The sequence below is a fragment of the Stenella coeruleoalba genome (assembly GCF_951394435.1).
Source record: "Stenella coeruleoalba genome assembly, chromosome: 16".
Taxonomy (NCBI): domain Eukaryota; kingdom Metazoa; phylum Chordata; class Mammalia; order Artiodactyla; family Delphinidae; genus Stenella; species Stenella coeruleoalba.
This window is the reverse complement of record NC_137162.1, coordinates 78,586,346-78,605,561: the sequence shown is the minus strand read 5'-3', so window position 1 is coordinate 78,605,561 and position 19,216 is coordinate 78,586,346. Positions and strand designations below refer to the sequence as shown.

General features: G+C 36.3%; 1 protein-coding gene across 4 annotated transcripts in view; it reads right to left on the bottom strand.

The window, feature by feature from the left end:
* ARID4B (AT-rich interaction domain 4B) overlaps nucleotides 1–19,216 on the bottom strand; it is a 127,149-nt gene that overhangs the window by 70,294 nt on the left and 37,639 nt on the right. For all 4 annotated transcript variants that reach the window (XM_079900750.1, XM_079900752.1, XM_079900753.1 and 1 more), the window contains exons 3-5: nucleotides 9,031–9,141; nucleotides 6,177–6,242; nucleotides 1,669–1,759 (exon numbers count right to left, since the gene is read on the bottom strand). In XM_079900750.1, coding sequence (XP_079756876.1) covers nucleotides 1,669–1,759; nucleotides 6,177–6,242; nucleotides 9,031–9,141 — 268 coding nt within the window. The remainder of the gene's footprint in view (nucleotides 1–1,668; nucleotides 1,760–6,176; nucleotides 6,243–9,030; nucleotides 9,142–19,216) is intronic.

Genomic DNA, 19,216 nt, shown 5'->3' with positions numbered 1-19,216 from the left:
GCATATACTACATTCCTCACAAATCACGGAAAGAGAGTACCTCTATTTTAAATAAAGTTACCAGGCCTTGATTTTATAAACAGAGGTTTTTGCCAAAAAAACAAAATTAGGTTCTTATATATAATGTGAGCTTTTACATCACAAGAGACTGGATAAATAACTCTTCGTACTTTTTAAAAATGTAGTAACTAAAATAGTCAATGATAAAAGTGTCAATCACACCTAATTATCAAACAGACTTAACGACACAGAACCACTCACGGTCCTGTAACCTACACAAATGCAAATATATCCTTAGGCTTCAAAATCAAATTTTCCCTCTCCACCAGGTTTTTGTTCTCATACCACAAAACGTTATCATTACTATTTGAAAGGTCCACCAAATTCTGACATCACCAAAGACATTTTATTAGATGTTTACTCTCATCTCTGAGATCATTAAACAGTAAGAATTTTTACCATTCAATAAATAATACTGGGATAATTACTCTGTTATCAATTTGGAAAAAAATAGTATTTGATCATATTTCAGAATGTTCAAAAAAAACTGTGGGTGAAATAAAAAGCTCTTTGTAAAACAAAAAATAGAACTTTAAATTGAAGAATACATTGGAAAACAAATTTACAACACTGATGGAAGGAAAGCCTTCTTAAACAAGACTCAAACTAAAATGACAAAGGAAAAGGTGACCACAGAAAAATGGACTATGATTTGAAAATTGATAGCAGAGATAAGAGTAAAGCAATAGAAGAACACTGGCAACTGAAGTGGCAAAGGTTAACATTCCCTTTATACATTTAAATATATAAACTCATACCCTGAAAATAAGAAAACGATAACCTTCCCAAGAGGAAAAGGAGCGGACTGGGAAGACACTATAAACTGGCAATTCAAACGAGAGAAAATACAAGTGAAATAATGTTCCTTTCAATAAACATATGAAAATATGTCCAATCTCACTACTAATCATGGGAGGAGCATATTAAAGCAAAACTGAGATACTATTTTGTGTCCAGATGGGCACAAATTTTAAAATATTACTAACATCACATTTGACAAGGGTTAGGACAACCACCACACTTATATACTGTTTATGGAAGTGTAAATTAACAGTCTTTTAGAAAAGCAGTTTTCATAACCTACTACAGCTTTAAAAGGATATTTCCCTTCGATCTATGCCTAGTTCTCAATGTACACACTAGGGAAATAATAGAATAATGTCCATGTACAAAAGACATTCAATCCAGCATTTATTACAACAGCAAGAAAACTGTTTGCATCATGAGTAAGTAACTGGCAAGTAACTGGCAACATCCAATGCTATGAAACATAATATTGCAGTTAAAAAATTTTATCTGTTGCACAACATGAATATTATGAACACTACTGAAATGCACACTTAAAAATGGTTAAGATGAAAAAAAATTTCTCTAAGATATACTCTGAAGTGAAAAAAGCTAGAAATCCAATTGTATAATATATACACTAATTTCAAACTATGTTATGTACATATTTATGAAATAAATTTTTTAAAGATCTCGAAAGATAAAAAAACATTAACAGTAATAACATGTACGGCAACTAGGGGAGGAAGTAAATCAAGAAAAATCGGCTTTATTTGTTTTAGCACTGAAAATATATTTTTAAAAGAAGATGTATTCCCTTACCTACAGTGTACCAACTCGCATCTGTTAATTTATTGATTACAGCTTCTTGATATGCGCCATCAAGATTCTTCACTTCCACAATAGCTCCGACCTAAAGTATTAAAAGAAAAAAAGTTAGGAAAACTTTAAGAAGATAAATGAACAAACTAAAAACTGGCTTTCTTTTTTTAAACTAATTGAGTGCATGATGGTGAAGAATAAAATCACTACTGATGTGATTTGTGTTAAGGTGCCAGCAATTTTACTCACCACTGTTTCTGCACCATCAGTGAAAATGTCAACATAGTGAAAAAGACAAATAATATCTAAGTATTACTATGAAAATAGTTTTGCCCTTACAATCTCCCTGAAAGGGTCTTGGGAACCCTCACAGGTCTGGGGGGTCCCTGTCTGTGAAACTATCTTTGCCCCATATTACGACTCTTCTTTGAAGAAGGCTGGGGAAAAATTAACAAATAACTTTGAGGTTCTCCTTATGAGTTATAATGTACCAATAGTGACAGTCATTTGAAATATTTTCATCTCATCAAGAAAATGCTGATAATTTATATGGTTTATAAATTTATATGGTTTTTATAAGTACATCAAACTAAAACGCTTCTGTACAGCAAAGGAAATCATCAAAAATTTGAAAAAGCAACCTACTGAATGGGAGAAAATGTATTCGCAAATCACATATCTGATAAGGGGTTAAAAACCGAAAGATATAAAGAACTCATACAATGCAACAGCTAAAAAGGAATCAAACAATCCAATTGAGAAATGGACAGAGGTTCTCACACCATATACAAAAATAAACTCAAAATGGATTAAAAACCAGAAACCATAAAACTCCTAGAAGAAAACATAGGCAGAACACTCTCTGACATAAATCCTAGCAATGTTTTTTTGGATCTGTCTCCTAAGGCAAAGGAAACAAAAGCAAAAATAAACAAATGGGACTTAATCAATTAAACTTAAAAGCTTTTGCACAGCAAAGGAAACCATCAACAAAACGAAAAGAGAATCTACCGAATGGAAGAAATATTTGCAAATGATGCAACTGACAAGGTGTTAATATTCAAAATATATTAACAGCTCCAAAATTAATATAAAAAAAGCAAAAAGTCCAATTTAAAAAATAGGCAGAAGACCTGAATAGACATTTTTCCAAAGAAATCATACAGACAGCAAACAGGTATATGGAAAAATGCTCAATATCACTAATCATCAGAGAAATGCAAATCAAACCCACAATGAGATATCTCCAGGCACCTAATGAGAATGGCTTATTATCAAAAAGACAAGAATTAAAAGTGTTGGCCAGGAGGATGCTGGAAAAAAGGAAACCCTCGTGCACTGCTGGTGGGAATGTAAATTGGTGCAGCCACTATGAAAAACAGTATGGAAGGTCTTCAAAAAATTAAAAATAGAACTGCTGTATGATCCAGCAATTTCACTTCTGGGTATTTATCCAAAGGAAATGAAAACACTGATTTGAAAGGATATATGCGCCCCCAAGTTCACTGCAGCATTATTTACAATAGCAAAGATATGAAAACAATCTAAGTTTCCATCGATGGATGAATGGATAAAGATATGTGTGTGTGTGTGTGTGTGTGTGTGTGTGTGCACGCGCGCATGCAAGCGCACGTGCGTATAATTCAGCCATAAAAAAGAATGAAATCTTGCCATTTGCAACGACATGGGTGGACCTTGAGGGCATTATGCTCAGTGAAATAAATCAGTAAGAAAAAGACAAATACCATACAATATCACATATACATGGAGTCTAAAACACAAAACAAACAAAAAACCAAGCTCATAGACATAGAGAACAGATTGCTGGTTGCCAGAGTTGGGAAGGAAGTGCAGGTGGACAAAATGGATGAAGGGGTCAAAAGCTACAAACTTCCAGTTATAAAATAAATAAGTCATGGAGATGTAATGTGCAGCATGGTGACTACAGTCAAGAACACTGTATTGCACGTCTGAAAGTACAGGGTAAGTCTTAAAGTCCTCGGCACAAGAAAAAAAATTTTTTACAACCATGTATGGTGATGGATGTTAACTAGATTTAATGTGGTGATCCTTCTGCAATGCATACAAATATTGAACTATTATGTTGTATACCTGAAACTAATAATAATGTTATATGTCAATTACACCTCAATTAAAAATAAAATGTATATGGTCTTTGCAGTGATAACAAAAATAAACTTGTTCCAGAAGAGACTGTCAGCCCCACACAATGCCCAAAAGAGGGAAGGAAATGTTGAAGAATTAAAAGAACTTTTTTTTTTTTTTTTTTGTGGCCGCGCCGTGCAGCACGCGGGATCCTAATTCCCCGACCAGGGATCGAACCCAGGACCCCTGCAGTGGAAGCACAGAGTCTACAACTGGACCACCAGGGACTACTGTCAATAAATACATAGTACATTTTTTTTAAATTTAATACTCAAGTGGTCTAGTATTATTTTCATGTGAACTCACTGAAAATATATTGAGATCAAATGACTATCACTATGGGAAGTTTATTTCCTCTAGGAGAAACATAAATGCTAATACTTTCTATCAGCTGATGGAAAGCCACAAAGTACATTAGGGAACAATTCAAAATCTATATACAAAAAAACCCTCCATAGGCAAGAGAAATATTTTAACAATTTTGAGACCGAAATTTAATACACTTGCATACATCAAAATCAAAGTGGTCCTAAGCCCTAATCAAAAACAAAGAAAATTTTAATAAATAAGAAAAACAAAACAAGAAAAATAAACCAACTATGCCACAATCAAACAGGCTGGAGCAATAGGAGAGAAAGATGGCTTGAGGAAACAAAGTTATTGTCTTTCCTATCCCTTGCAACACTGAACATTTTTTGTAGTTGGTACCAGCTAGCCTGTGCCAGGTGAACAGGGCAGTCAGGCAGCGAAGAGCTACGCTGGTGTGCTTATGAGGCAAAAACACAAGTAAGGCATGGAGACGTGTGTGTTCTGATCATCCAGGGGGCACAATGCTTCAATGACAGGCTGTGCGTCCATCAGAACTTGGTCTGCCATTACTGGCTGCAAGACTTCAGCCAGAGTACTTTACCTCCCACCTCCCTTCACAGTTTCCTCTTCTGTAAAGAGCTATTATGAAGGTTACATAAGATCATATGTGCAGAGGACTTAGCACAGTACTAGCACATACTAATAAGTGCTAAATAAATGGCGGTTAACATCAAATTATACATGTGCCATGTTTTTGTCCTTTTGTCCCTACAAGTGATATACATGGGCATGTAAAATTAAAGATGGCACCTATAGGGACTTCCCTGGTGGTGCAGTGGTCAAGAATCTGCCTGCCAATGCAGGGGACACAGGTTCGAGCCCTGGTCCGGGAAAATCCCACATGCTGCAGAGCAACTAAGCCCGGGCACCACAACTACTGAGCCCGTACTGAAGAGCTCATGAGCCACAACTACTGAAGCCCGCATGCCTAGAGCCTGTGCTCCGCAACAAAGGAAGCCACCGCAATGAGAAGCCCGCGCACTGCAATGAAGAGTAGCCCCCGCTTGCCGCAATTAGAGAAAGCCTGCACACAGCAACGAAGACCCAACGCAGCCAAAAATAAAATAAATAAATTTGAAAAAAATGGCACCTATAAAACAGAAAGGGTGGAAAATAATTTTCACAAGGCAAGATTAAAAAAACTTACAAGTTTTAGTCCTCCATAGTGCCTACTATATATGCAAGGTACTAATGCCCTGGGGATCCAATTAAAAGTTTTTAAATCAACCACCAACAAAAACTGGCAGATACACACATCTATCTAGTTCTCTGGAAAGTACAGCTTCATTAGGAAAGGATTTTTCTTGCATCTACAAATGTCTCTTCAATTCTGTTAGCATTTCTTAAAATTCACCCAGCTAGGCCAATGTCCATTTCAGACATTCTAAAGGACCAAACAGCACACAGTGGCTACCCGCACATTCCCTTTAGCTTGCTCACTAGTGGAAAGTAAAGCAGCACTAATTTCACTGGCCAATGAAAACTAATGCAAAGAAATGAAACTATCTGTATATATGAACATATTCATCACTTATAACTGCCTGATGACCCTTTAACAATTTCATATGCCAGTAGTTGCTTCAAAGAATTAAAAGCTCTGAGGATTTGTTTTGTTTTGTTTTCTCAATTTTCACATCATCATGGAACTTACATCACCTGATCCCTAGTTCACCACCTATTATTTCCGGAAATTGTACCTTTTAATAAATGAAACATGGTGAGACCAAAACAGATGAGTAAATAAAAAGCAATCAGTTTTTCCTTGATGTTCATTTCACTTCTGAACACAGGTTTTACTGTCATATAGGTTTTATTGAACACTAAGTCTACTTTTTTTCTATTAGTCTATTCAGAGAGAATTACATATTTATCAACTCAATAACAGAGTAACCAATGAATTTTTTAAAAGACTGAGATAATGACTGTTTCCCACTGAAGCATTAGAAGTAATAATGAATAAATAAATGAATTACCTTTAGTGGGCCTTTTATGTGGTCATCCTGAACTTCCACTGTTGAAGAATCATGTCTAAATGTTACCTAAAGATTATAAATTTAATTAGCCACCAAAAAAGTAAAAACAGCAACACAAGCTCGTTAATGCATGAATTCATTTTTATCATGACTAATCTAAACAAATGGCTGCCTAGTTTATACAATATCTCAATCCCTAAGTAGATTAACTGAAAAATTTCTTATTTAACAGACAACTTCCCAGACTAATTTACTTGATGATTTACATATCATATTTTATTCAATACTATTAGTTGTGAGTTTAATTGTATAATTTCTTTTCCTACAAATGAGGAAAAAAGAGGTGGCAATCTTAGGCTATTAGGTACTCTATCATTTTGCGAAGGCCTCGCTTAGTAATAAGCAGTAGCAAAAAACACTTACTGACAGCCAAGTATCAGGCTCAAGCATCAAACATATTAATCTTCACAACAACCATATTAGGTAGGTATGATTATTCCCATTTTGTTGATAAGAAAACTGAGGAACAGAAAGTGTAAGTAACTGGTCCAAGATCACAGAACTAGTATCATGGTGGACCTGAGATGCAAACTCAGGCCAACTAGATCCAGAACTTTACTGTACTCTCCCTCTGTATCAGTATAGAAATCAGAGAACGGGAAACCAGATGTGAGGTAAGTTAAAATAAAGGGATTGAGTTTAAATATTTAATTAGTTGGTAAAAAACAAAACAGCTTCCAGTACTCAGTATGGAAAAGGTTGTTTTTCTTATACAAAGCAAGAGTTCTTCCAGGGATTGAACCATTAATGTGGTCTTATCTGATATGTGTGGTAATCAATTTAGGTAACAGGGTCACAAACCAGCTATGAAAGGAGATGTCCTGTACTCACAGCATCCCAGGTATTTCTGTCTCACACAACACACTACTAAGCTTTATTTAAATTATGTGTGTAGATATCTGTGTCATTCACTAGGCTGTAAGCCACTTAAGAATGGAGACCAAGTCTTAATATTAGAGTTTCAATACCTGATACCGTGCTGGGCATGTAGTAAATGCTCAATAAATGAAAACTGATGGGGAAGGAGTGTTGTTCTTCTTCCCCAGAAAAATGTATTAGCTCTGAATCATAAACTAATTAAACTGATATAGAAATATACTACCTTATCTGTTGAGAAAATCATTAGCTTTGAATTATAAAAAGATTTTTAGAGCAGCCCAAAAAACTAACAACAAATTTTAGATAGCCACTACTTATAAGACACAAGGCACAAGGTACTGGCTGGCACTCTGTGCCATCAGCAGAAGCAGTATAGACTGTTTTCTTCCTTTCAATGACAGCAAGAAATGGCAGGACTGCTATGTGTCATTTTGCTGGTTCATTCATTACAGAGACACCCAGCTGAGATTATAAATCACAGCTAAAATCCAGTGAAGCATGGGTCCTGGAGTAAGACTGCTCCTGCCCAAAGGAACACCGTTTCTAACCAGCACAAAAGTGTTATCTGTAGTCCAAGCTCTGCTAAGGAGGGTCTCTACCAGCAGGGAGAGATTTTTGTCTAATTCATGTTAAGGTGTTACATGTGCTAGCAGTAGCTCTGTCTGAAAGAGTGAGAAAACTGATAAAAAGCTTTCTCTTCATCTCTAAGATAGTAATGGCAAAACATGAGTGCTCAGGGAACACCGCTATATGAAGTCAGGAACAGGAAAGGCCACTATAAGAGCTCACGCGCACCAAGCATGGGAAAACTAAGGACAGGGTGGGAGGGCTTCCCTGGTGGCGCAGTGGTTGAGAGTCCGCCTGCCGATGCAGGAGGCATGGGTTCGTGCCCCGATCTGGGAAGATCCCACGTGTCGCGGAGCGGCTGGGCCTGTGAGCCATGGCCGCTGAGCCTGCGCGTCCGGAGCCTGTGCTCCTCGACGGGGGAGGCCACAGCAGTAAGAGGCCCGCGTACCGAAAAAAAAAAAAAAAAAAAAAAAGACAGGGTAGGGGGCTAAGAACAGCATCCTACAGGCTTATGGTTAATTTAAAGGCCTTATCACAATGGTTCTTAACTGGCAGTGTAAATTAGAATCACCCAGGAAGCTTTTTTCAACATATCCATGCATAAGGAAGGAACCTAAGCATACAAGCATGGAAGAAGCTCCAGAAAAGACTCTGACACGCTCCCCTGAGGTACAAAATCTCTACGGCCTGTTTAACCAATGATGTTCAAACCAGTATTTTACGGGGTATCTGCTAATGTGGATTATAAACCCCTTGAAAATAGAGATCGGGTTACTCTCATATCCCCATCCTCCTTCCCTCCTGCAGTTTGCCACTCAATAAATAATTAACAGTTATTAGGAAGATTTTTCAAGAAAAGTAGAGGATAAGGAAGCAACAACTAGATCTACCATCATCAATTATAAATCACATCTCAATTTCATGGTTAAAATGGGGGGCGAGTCTTAAAACTGATGTACTATGGTAATTCCCATTCTGCCACTAATTTGCCATAATGGCCTTGGAGAAATCACTAACCCTTTACTGAGCCTCATTTTTCTTACAATAAAATTAAGGAATTAAACTACATGACTTCTAAGGTCCTTTCCAGCTCTGAAAGGCTAACAATATAAACAATACCAAGTCTGTAGTGAAATGGCATTCAAAATACCAACCGTGATCATCTAACTTCATTCCAATTGGAATAAAATCACAAATAATGCTTTGTTTTCAGGTATTTTTACAATCATTACTCCTAGAAACTAAAAACTCATCTTGCAGAAGAAAAAATTTCTTAAATATACTTACCAGTAAAAGTTTAAGCGTCAAATACTAAACATATAATTTAGAAAATCTACATATACTGTACCTTGACTTTGACAAGTCTTTTCGCTGTCTTGATCTTGGCTTCACAAAAGGCTCCTCTGTATTTAGCACTCACATCAGTGCCCACTGTCAAATAGGGAGGTTCATCAAGGGCCTAAAAATGCAAACAAATATAATTAGATTTAAACTTTCTAGTTCTTTCCCAAAATCAGACCTCAGAATGGCAGATCTAATCCTGTTACAGCTATAAAAGTTGTAATAGATGAATGTATTGTTAACAAAAACAATCTATACAATACTCTAACTTAAAAATAAGTAAAATACATATCATAACGCCTATTTAAATGTACTAAAATGTGCATCTATAAAAGATAAAGGCATCTTTTTTCTCTATATAAAATACATATGATCCAAGTATATCATTCCATCCACCCTTCCATCTACCCATTCATTCAAAATTTTTTATTAAATGACCACTGAAAGAAAAGGCAGATCCTTAAAACTCAGTCTAAGAAAATTTCTTTTAATATTTAGGCTATATCTTGGCAGCCACCCAAATTCAGATTAGCTTTGTTATATCCCTATCTAGACAATGCGAAGGTAGAACAGCATAAAAGGGGTGGGGGAAACCCACATGCATTCAAACTACTGGTGAAAACTACATGAAGAAATCCAGTCTGAAAAATCTGAAGTAAAAACTCAGCCAAAATGTCTCAACTGCTTTGGCATGAGTTCACTGTTCACTTCCTGTCTACAATAAATATTATTTTAAGTTTCCTCACTTGTGATTTAATTTTTAATAGTCCTAATCTAGCTGCTCTTTTTATAATCAGGTACTTTTCTGCACAGGATCTATATTTCTAAGGAGTTCTACTTATATTAATCAATTCTATAGCCAAAGAAAGATTATATAAGTAACTTTTCCCAACGTGTTTTACAAGAAATACTAATATTCCAAGATGTTCCACCAGAAAGAAAAAGAGTTGGGAGTTTGGGAAAATCAGTTCATTGAATGAATTCCTACTCTGCCTCATCATTTCCCAATCTATTTGTCCAAAGAACCTTTTTTATTTTTTAAAACTTTTAAATAGATTTTATTTTATTTATTTATTTATGGCTGCATTGGGTCTTCGTCGCTGCACAGAGGCTTTCTCTAGTTGCCGTGAGCGGGGTCTACTCTTCACTATGGTACGCGGGCCTCTCATTGAGATGGCTTCTCCTGTTGCGGAGCACGGGCTCTAGGCGTGTGGGCTTCAGCAGTTGTGGCTCGCAGGCTCTAGAGCACAGGCTCAGTAGTTGTGGCGCACAGGTTTAGTTGCTCCGTGGCATGTGGAATCCTCCCGGACCAGGGATCAAACCCGTGTCCCCTGCATCAGCAGGCAGACTCCTAACCCCTGTGCCACCAGGGAAGTCCCCAAAGAACGTTTCTTAAATTAACATCTATTAACATCCTGCAGAAATTCCACAGACCATAAGGTGGAAAAATGCTGTTATACAGCAATAAATAATGAATATATCAATTTCATTTGGATCTTAAAATAAATTCATCCCTAATAGTTGTGGCTAATACACCTAGAAGAGATTTATCTCAAAAAAAAATTCTAATGCTATAACAAAAGTGACCATAAATATGTCAAACAATTTTAATCACTTTTTGAAAGGTGGAGAGGTATCATAAACCAAAACAAGGGTGCTACAACTAGAAATATCAGGTCACCCTCCTTAATGGACATTTGCCTCACATTCTATGTATTTCATGAACAGTATTAAAAAAAAAAAACCCTCAAAACATATCAAGTATATGATTTCTTAAATCTACTTAGGAAAATGCCTATATTTCAATTTATTTATGCCATAACAGAAGTGTAACCTCATAGAAGGATAATCATTTCTGCATTATTACTTTTAAAATCTGTTGATATAACTATGATTTGATAACTTTGTACTGCTCTTGCGCCTAAAGTTAATAAATGCATTTCTACTTTACAAATTAGCCCTCTTAAAATATCATCTTCCCAGTCAAAATTTTGAATAAGTTCCAGACAAGCTAGTGGCTTTATTTTAGCAAGAATATGAAAGGAACTCACAGCACTTCACCCAGAAATTTTAGGAAAATTTCCAAAAGATATCAATCCACTCTGTGGTTCAATTGGTATTGTGTGTTACTGCTAGACAAGCCCAAATGGAGGGGCACTCTTCATGACCATAAGGTTCATTACTCTCCACAACTTGCAACCTCTCCCATTAACACTTCCTGCCTTATTAGCCAGTAAAATTCTGAAATGTAGAACAAGAAATTCTGAAATGTAGAAGAGAAAAAGAGATCATCTAAAAGTGCATGTTTGTGCCTACTCAGGAACAAATAAATATTTAAGAAGTGATAAGCTTTTTAGGTACTTTTATTATAGAGAATTTTGAACCAAAAAGGGGCGGGGGGAATAGGATAGTAATATATTTAGACTACTAGTATACAGAAACCCATTTATGTATTCTTTTCATTAATATTCAATATCAAACACTGGCAACATTCCAACCCCAGCAAACTATAAACATGCTTAATGAACAGACTTATTCATCTTGAATTTGAGAAAGGGAACTTTTCCCCCAAAACTAAGCCCATCCTACATCCTTACTAACATGAAAATCCATGTTGACAGAAAAGAGTAATAATTAGCTCAAATATCATGAGGGCAAATTATTATTTTTGAAGGGTAATATTTTCCTTCCTTCAAGCTAGAACACATGAAGAGGAATCAGCAAGGTATATAAAGAAAATGTCCGTTACAAAAATACTTGCAAAGGGAAGCCAAAGTCTAACAAAAACCTGCTAAATACATTGTTAGAGCAGGGTTAATTTCTCTAAAAGAGCATAGGAAAAGCAAAGGTCTATGTTCTGATCTTAATTTCTGCCTGTATTTTTTTTTTTGTATCATCTTAGGTAAGTTACTTTTCTGTCCCTAATTTCTCATCATTAGATGAATAAAATAATCTGAATTCTGTATACATTTGTTTAACATGCCTATGTTAAAGGACTAAGGTTATTACAAAGATGGTCAGAATAGGATACTCTGAGACACGTAATTGTCTAGAAGTGAAACTACGCTAACCAAAGTATGAATTTCTACAGAAAAAACAAATGAAACTCACAACCTACATGGTCATATTTGTGTATGTAATTTTAGCAGACCATAAATTATCACTCTATCATTAGTGTAATGTGAGACTAATATAGCACAGTTTTTGAGAGCAAAAGACAAGGTCCTAATCCCAGCTCTATTCCTATGCTAACTACATGAGTCTTTATAGGCTACTGAACCTCCCTAAACTTCAGTTTCCACTACAGGAAAATGGGGCCAGTATTAGAAAGTATTCAGTTATGATGCCAGAAGTATTTAACTATTCACAATTACTATTATGAAACACTGAGTTGGGCAAACAAGTCATTAAACCAATGTAAATTCAGATTTGGCACCTCCTCCTTTTTTCCTTTTTAAAATGGGAAAGGCAAAACCTCATTTTAAATGATTGCTCACCATAAGTCAGTGTAAAGAGAAAGTTAAACCACTGTTCTCACTTTTTCAACTAATGTCAATACTCCTCAGAATACAATATTTTTTAGCATTAAATCTAATGAGAACATAATACAGGATGATTGGTACTATGTATATGTCTTTAAAGTATTATACTTTTTCTACTTCTAGAAATGCAGAAATAAAAATACGTTATACTATACATATAGAAAAAACATACATATTAAAGATAAAAACAACTGTTAAAGCGGGATTAACTTATGAGAAAGGGAGTGGAAAGGAGGGGTATGTATATAAAAACATTTTATCCAAAGTATGTCTTCCTGTTTCTTTTCTTAAAAAAAAAGTTCCTTTTTTGTGTTTTACAATTGGCATGTAGCCTTTGCTTTCTAAAATGTATACTAAGGACCATTTCAAACTTATAAAAAAGAAGACAGAACTGTACAGTAACTCCCCTATATACTCATAATGTGACTCCCACAGTTAACAACTCAATTATAATACTCAAAGTATTATAATCTGTAGTGACTGGGATTATGGGTTATTTTGAACGTTCGTATTAATACTTGTCTATATTCTCCAGTGCACTTGGAATGACTATACTAATGAGTCAGTATAATACAGTAATTAAGAGCACAGGCTCTTGAATCAGATGCTTAGGTTCAAATCTACCACTTAGTAGCCAGATGACCTTGCCTCTAGATATAATAAACAGTGACTATCTCACAGGGATGAAGACTGAAATGCCTGCTACATGTAAAGTGCTTATTAGAACAGACCCCAGCATACAATACCAAATAAAGGCTGTTATTATTACTCAAAAATCTGGGGTATAACTGTGACTTCAAAAAAAATTTGAGGGCTTCCCTGGTGGTGCAGTGGTTGAAAGTCCGCCTGCCGATGCAGGGGACACGGGTTCGTGCCCCCGTCCAGGAAGATCCCACATGCCGCATAGAGGCTGCGCCCGTGAGCCATGGCCGCTGAGCCTGCGCGTCCGGAGCCTGTGCTCCGCAACGGGAGAGGCCACAACAGTGAGAGGCCCGCGTACCACAAAAAAAAAAAAAAAAAAAAAATTTGAGTCCTACACCAAAGAGATCCCACATAAACAGAACAGATGCCAGTATAATTGTGTATATGGGGGGAGGGGTGTTTAAAATATTATCCCCCTATTCAATTCAGAAATAAAGTAATCAAGTTGAATTCTAGTAGCAAGAGAGGTAAAGTGTTCGTGGGGATGCTCCATAAAGTCTATCACAGTCTTTTAGTGTGGCAGCAAGACAAAATCAAGACTATACACACCTATTCTGAGGCTACTGTACTTTGATCCAATGCAGAGATATACAAAGAATCATGCCAGCAGGTTTACCAAGATTCCTTTGACCAACACCAACCCTGTTAGGTGTATGTACATGTATATCACCAGGGGAAAAAAAAAAAAAACAAAACTCTTACTTTCTCTTTTTGTTCTGCTTTTCTGATTTTGGTCAAAAATACAGACCATCTCAGAGGCTAAAATAAAATGTTTTTATATAGCACCTCCATGCCAAAAAAGAAATTAAACTACTATATTACCATCCCTTTGTTTAGCAAACGTAACAGTTTTCCAGTTGTCAAGGCAACAATTACCTCATACTTATCCTAGCATTGCTTAAACATTTATTTTTCTAGTCAATCTACCAAATGTCCTAACTGGCACCTAGAAACCATTGAATTCCATGGAAACACTAAAAGCATAAGCAATTTTTAAATTAGATATTGGTGGATAATAATCCTTCAAGAAGCCAAAATGCCATGGAAATATGTAAGTACCCAAATATACAAGTGTCAGAAAGATAACAGTTGAATCAATGCTCCAAACGGCTAATGTTGACACTGACATTTTATTGAGGTAGGTTTTTAAAAACAGTAAGCATTCAAATTGGTTACTAAGGCAGTACCAATGCAGCCAAGAGAATCAGAACGCAAGATATTAAATCTGATACTAAAATCCTCACTAAATAAATGTATTTAAACACAGTGTGACAATACATCTATGAAAACAATCTTTCTGTTTATGACAATCCCAAGGAGGCATTAAAACAATAATGTGGGTAATTCCAATAGATGAATGAACGAAAAACGCATCTATAAGGGTACGTCATTTTAAAACTAAGCTTAAAACTAAAATACATAATTTTTTAGGACATACCAAAAAACGAGTACATTGAGGAAATAAAGAAAACTGTGCAATCTAACTTTAAAATCTTCTCTGGAGCCATTCCCTCTCCACCTTTTCATGTCGCTTTAAGGACATGGGGTAGTGAGGGGTCAGTACTGGGGACAGGAGGTAAGGGACAGATGCTGAGTATGCAAGGTGGCAAGGAGGAGGCTGGGGGAGCCACATGGAAGCACAGGCAGGCTCTGTGGCTGAGAACATTCTGGGAGCTAAGCAGGGACAGAGGAAATGAGCAGCAGGGTTGGAAGATCTGTTACAGTGGCCAAGTAAGTAAACTGAATGATCAAGTAAGTAAATATACTGAGGATAGTTGGGGCCATTTTTCTCACTGACAAAGAAATTTAAAAGGAAGGGGCAAGGCTAAAAAGAAGTCTAAGGTATTGGAATGGAATTAGAAATATGAATTCATGGTTGTATCACATATATACAACGTAGATATTATATATATATACATATGTATTATATATACACACACAGAAAAATGAACACGTAGTTATAGGTGTGTATGTGTATATGCATATATATTTGTGTGTTTGTGTGTGTGCATATATACAACCATATATTTTCCTAACTCTGTCCACTAAGAACAACTGACAGCTCAACTCTGACTACTCCCACTTTTTTGATTTTCAGGCTCCCCAAGTGGGAAACAAGAGCCACTCTACCACTTCCCTGGCGGCATTTCGTTCCTCTGACATGGAAACAGAATCAATGTGTTAAATGAAAATGTCAGAAGTTGAAAAACAAAAAAAAACAAAAAGCATATCAATGGCGTATATCCTGATTTCTAAAACCCATCCTACATTAAAAGGAACCAGGAATCCTTGGAGAAATGGTTAATTTCAAAGTTGGGCAGGGAAAGTACAAGAAGATGTAAAATATCTTGTGCCAGAAAGTAAAGAAATGCTCAAAAAATAATGCAGACACTTCAAAGGGACACAGGACTCACCCTGAAGGGCTACTACTAGCCAAACGGGGGGAAAGTTTGAGCACCAAAAAAAAGATTGGTTGTCCTGTTATCCTGTTAGGGATGTATGTGTATGTCAAAACTGAATAACTCAAGATGTGTGTATTCTACTGTAATTTATATAATAAATTATATAATTTATATAATAAATTATAACCCATTCAGTAAAACTCGCATCCCTGAGTCCATATTGACAAACACATGAATGAATGATGAATAAATAAATAAATGCAGAAGGAAGAAAGCTCTTCCTTACAGTAAAATGTTAATAAATATAGTAGGAATGATGGAAACAGAGAATCATCTTTCGGCAACCATCATGAAGGTGACTGATTTCACAGAGTTCTCAACAGATCCTAAACTGATGAGTGAAGGTTTGATGAAGAACAGGATACTGGCATATTCCTGGAATACTATTCAATTATCAGTGGTGGAATGACATGATGCACTGAGGACAAAAGCACATCGTTTTTGTGGTATACCTGGCAAGAATAACTTTGACAATGAGAAAAATCAGATCTACGGAATTTAAGGTGTGTATTTCTTAAAACTCTAAAGGACATGAAATACAGGGAAAACTGGGAGTTTCAAACTGAAGCAGTCTGAAGAAACGTGATAATCAAATGCAACGTGTATTCCTGGATTGAGCATAGGTCAGAAATGAAAAAGAGACATTAGGAGAGTTGGTGAAATTTAAAAAGGGCCTGAGAATAGGATGGTAGTATCATACCAATGCCGATTTCCTGATTTAGACGGGTGAATGCAGAATAGGTAGAATAGTGTCCTTTTTTGTTGGGGATTACATCCCGGAGTATTTAGGGATGACAGGACATCATGTCTTCAGCTTGCTCTCAAAAAGTCTGAAGATAATACGAACGGATACATATATCTGTATACATACATAGATTATATGAATTCTTTGTACTGTAAATTTGAAATTACATGAAAATAATTTTTAAATAGTGTATATTTATTGGGCATGTGCATATTTTTCCTATGAATTGCTCATTTATGTTCTTTACCTGTCTGAGTTACTAATTTTTTTTTAAACTGGATTATAAAAGTTCTTGCATATTAAAAAAAAAAAGAAATCAACCCTTTCCCCCAAACACAAAAATCTTCTCTGGATGGTACATATATTTCTTTGTTTTCTTCCTAAAATTTAAGTCACTTTGGGGGATGGAACTACAAATTATTTATAAGTAAATTTTAGACCCACATCTATTAACCAGAGATACCTACATATTCACAGAGGAGTGTCTGCATATTCCTGGAAACTTAAATAACTCACAAAAGACATTTTAACTAGAATGTTCATCATCAGCAAAAAGGTAAGAGAGAATTATATTGGGAAAGACATTTATTAAGTGCCTCCTGTATTTAAAACATTATTCTATGTGCCAAAAAAGCAAAGGCACTTTTAACACAAAGGTAGCCAACTTATTTTGCCCTCAGAAGAGGTTAAACTTATTTGTAATCTTGCTAGTGAGATCAGAAAACCTTATTCAAGGGACTTCCCTGGTGGCGCAGTGGTTAAGAACCTGCCTGCCAATGCAGTGGACCCGGGTTCGAGCCCTGGTCTGGGAAGATCCCGCATGCCACGGAGCAACTAAGCCCGTGTGCCACAACTACTGAAGCCTGTGCACCATAACTACTGAAGCCCGCACGCCTAGAGCCCATGCTCCGCAACAAGAGAAGCCACTGCAATGAGAAGCCCGCGCACTGCAATGAAGAGTACCCCCCGCTCGCCACAACTAGAGAAAACCCACGTGCGGCAACAAAGACCCAACACAGCCAAAATTAAATAAGTAAATAAAATTAAAAAAAAAAAACTTATTCAAATGAATCTGCATTAGCGTAACATCGTTCTCAGAACATACCTTGCTTATTTATAATATTTAAACTTTAATAATCTGGAAATTAGTGGTGCAGCCAGTTCAAAAATCAGAAGCACAAAGAAAAACCATAAACTGGCATTGTTATGATTTATATCTGGCCATGTGGACTTGCGGTTTGCATCTTGGTTCACTGGCTCTCCGGATACAAGCCATCTCCTATTTTTTTACATGATTTCAGAATGGTTGCTGTCTACTTGAACTGCTCAATGTACAAATCTGCACAATCTCTGGCTTCAGAACCAGAGAGACTGCAATTCATGTACTTAATAACTGTCTGTCTTTGGGTATGCCACCCCACCAGTTTGGTTTTTGGCTTCTTCTCTGTAGACCAATCTTGCAGGATGCTTGCAAGTTTTAAATTAAATTAGGTAGCATATTTAGAATCTTTAGGAGACTGACAGGTCCTGAGTAAACACTCGGCAAACATTAGATTAAACCACATGAAATTGCTATTTTTCATAAATCAAAAAAAGGTCAAATATTGGCAATTTTATATTCGGTTCAATCTCATACTGATTTTCTCCATTTCTTTCAAGCAGCTGGGAAACGACAGACCAACACCCAAGAAAACATCAAAGTCCTGTTCCACAATCTGCTCAGACTCTGCTCCTGCTCTATCGCCCATGAGCAAGACACAGCTCTGCACCACCAATCACTCTGTAGCTCACAGGACTCCACCTATGTATATTTCCTCCTGTGGCCAGAGGACTAGGCCTCACACAGAGATCTGGACCCCTTATACCACTAATGTAGCTATGGCTATTTTCCCACTTGATGGCTGTGTGGGCCACCAACCAAGCTTTTGTTCAGTTTTATATGCTCAAGAATATGACCTTGGGAATTCCCTGGCAGTCCAGTGGTTGGGGCTCCATGCTTTCACAAGCCGTGCCGCCAAAAAGAAAAAAAAAGAAAATGACCTTGAAAGAAGCCATCAAAAGGAAACAGTAACCTCCAATCGTTTGAAACTCTATCCATTCTTTGTCTAGTGACCAAAAGAAATTGACCCATGGAGTACGTAGGTAGTAAATATTCTAAGTCACAGAATTCACTATAATTTCAGAGCCCTCATGTATTAACCCCTTTGGTAACCAATGCTACAATACTCATTGCCATGCTATATACTGGCTTTGCCTGTCCCAAATGGATACAATCATTCTGTAAAGGTGAAAGTTTCACACTGCATTTCAGTGATTTGTATCTGTCTTCTCTCCTGGATTGAGCAACTTAAGGCAGAAATAGCATCTTATTTATCTTTAGATGTCCTGGTCTTAGAATTGCACCTACATATAGGAGGAATTCAGGAATCACTTATTGAACCAAAAAAGTCAGGCATTAGTTAAGCCCTGCTAAATGAGATTTCTCTTAAGGTAAAAATTATTTATATTTCAAAAACACCTTATATTGGGAGGCATCTTATATATTGAGAATTCAAAAGCATGAGCTCTGGAATCAGAGTATCTGGGTTCAAACGCCACGTCTGTAATGTACTAGCTAGGTGACCTTTGGGACATGGTCTTTAACTTCTCTGAGCCTAGCTTCACATTTGTAAAGTGGGGTTGATAACAGTAATATAATAAACATACAATATGTATTTATATATATCATAAATATATAATATA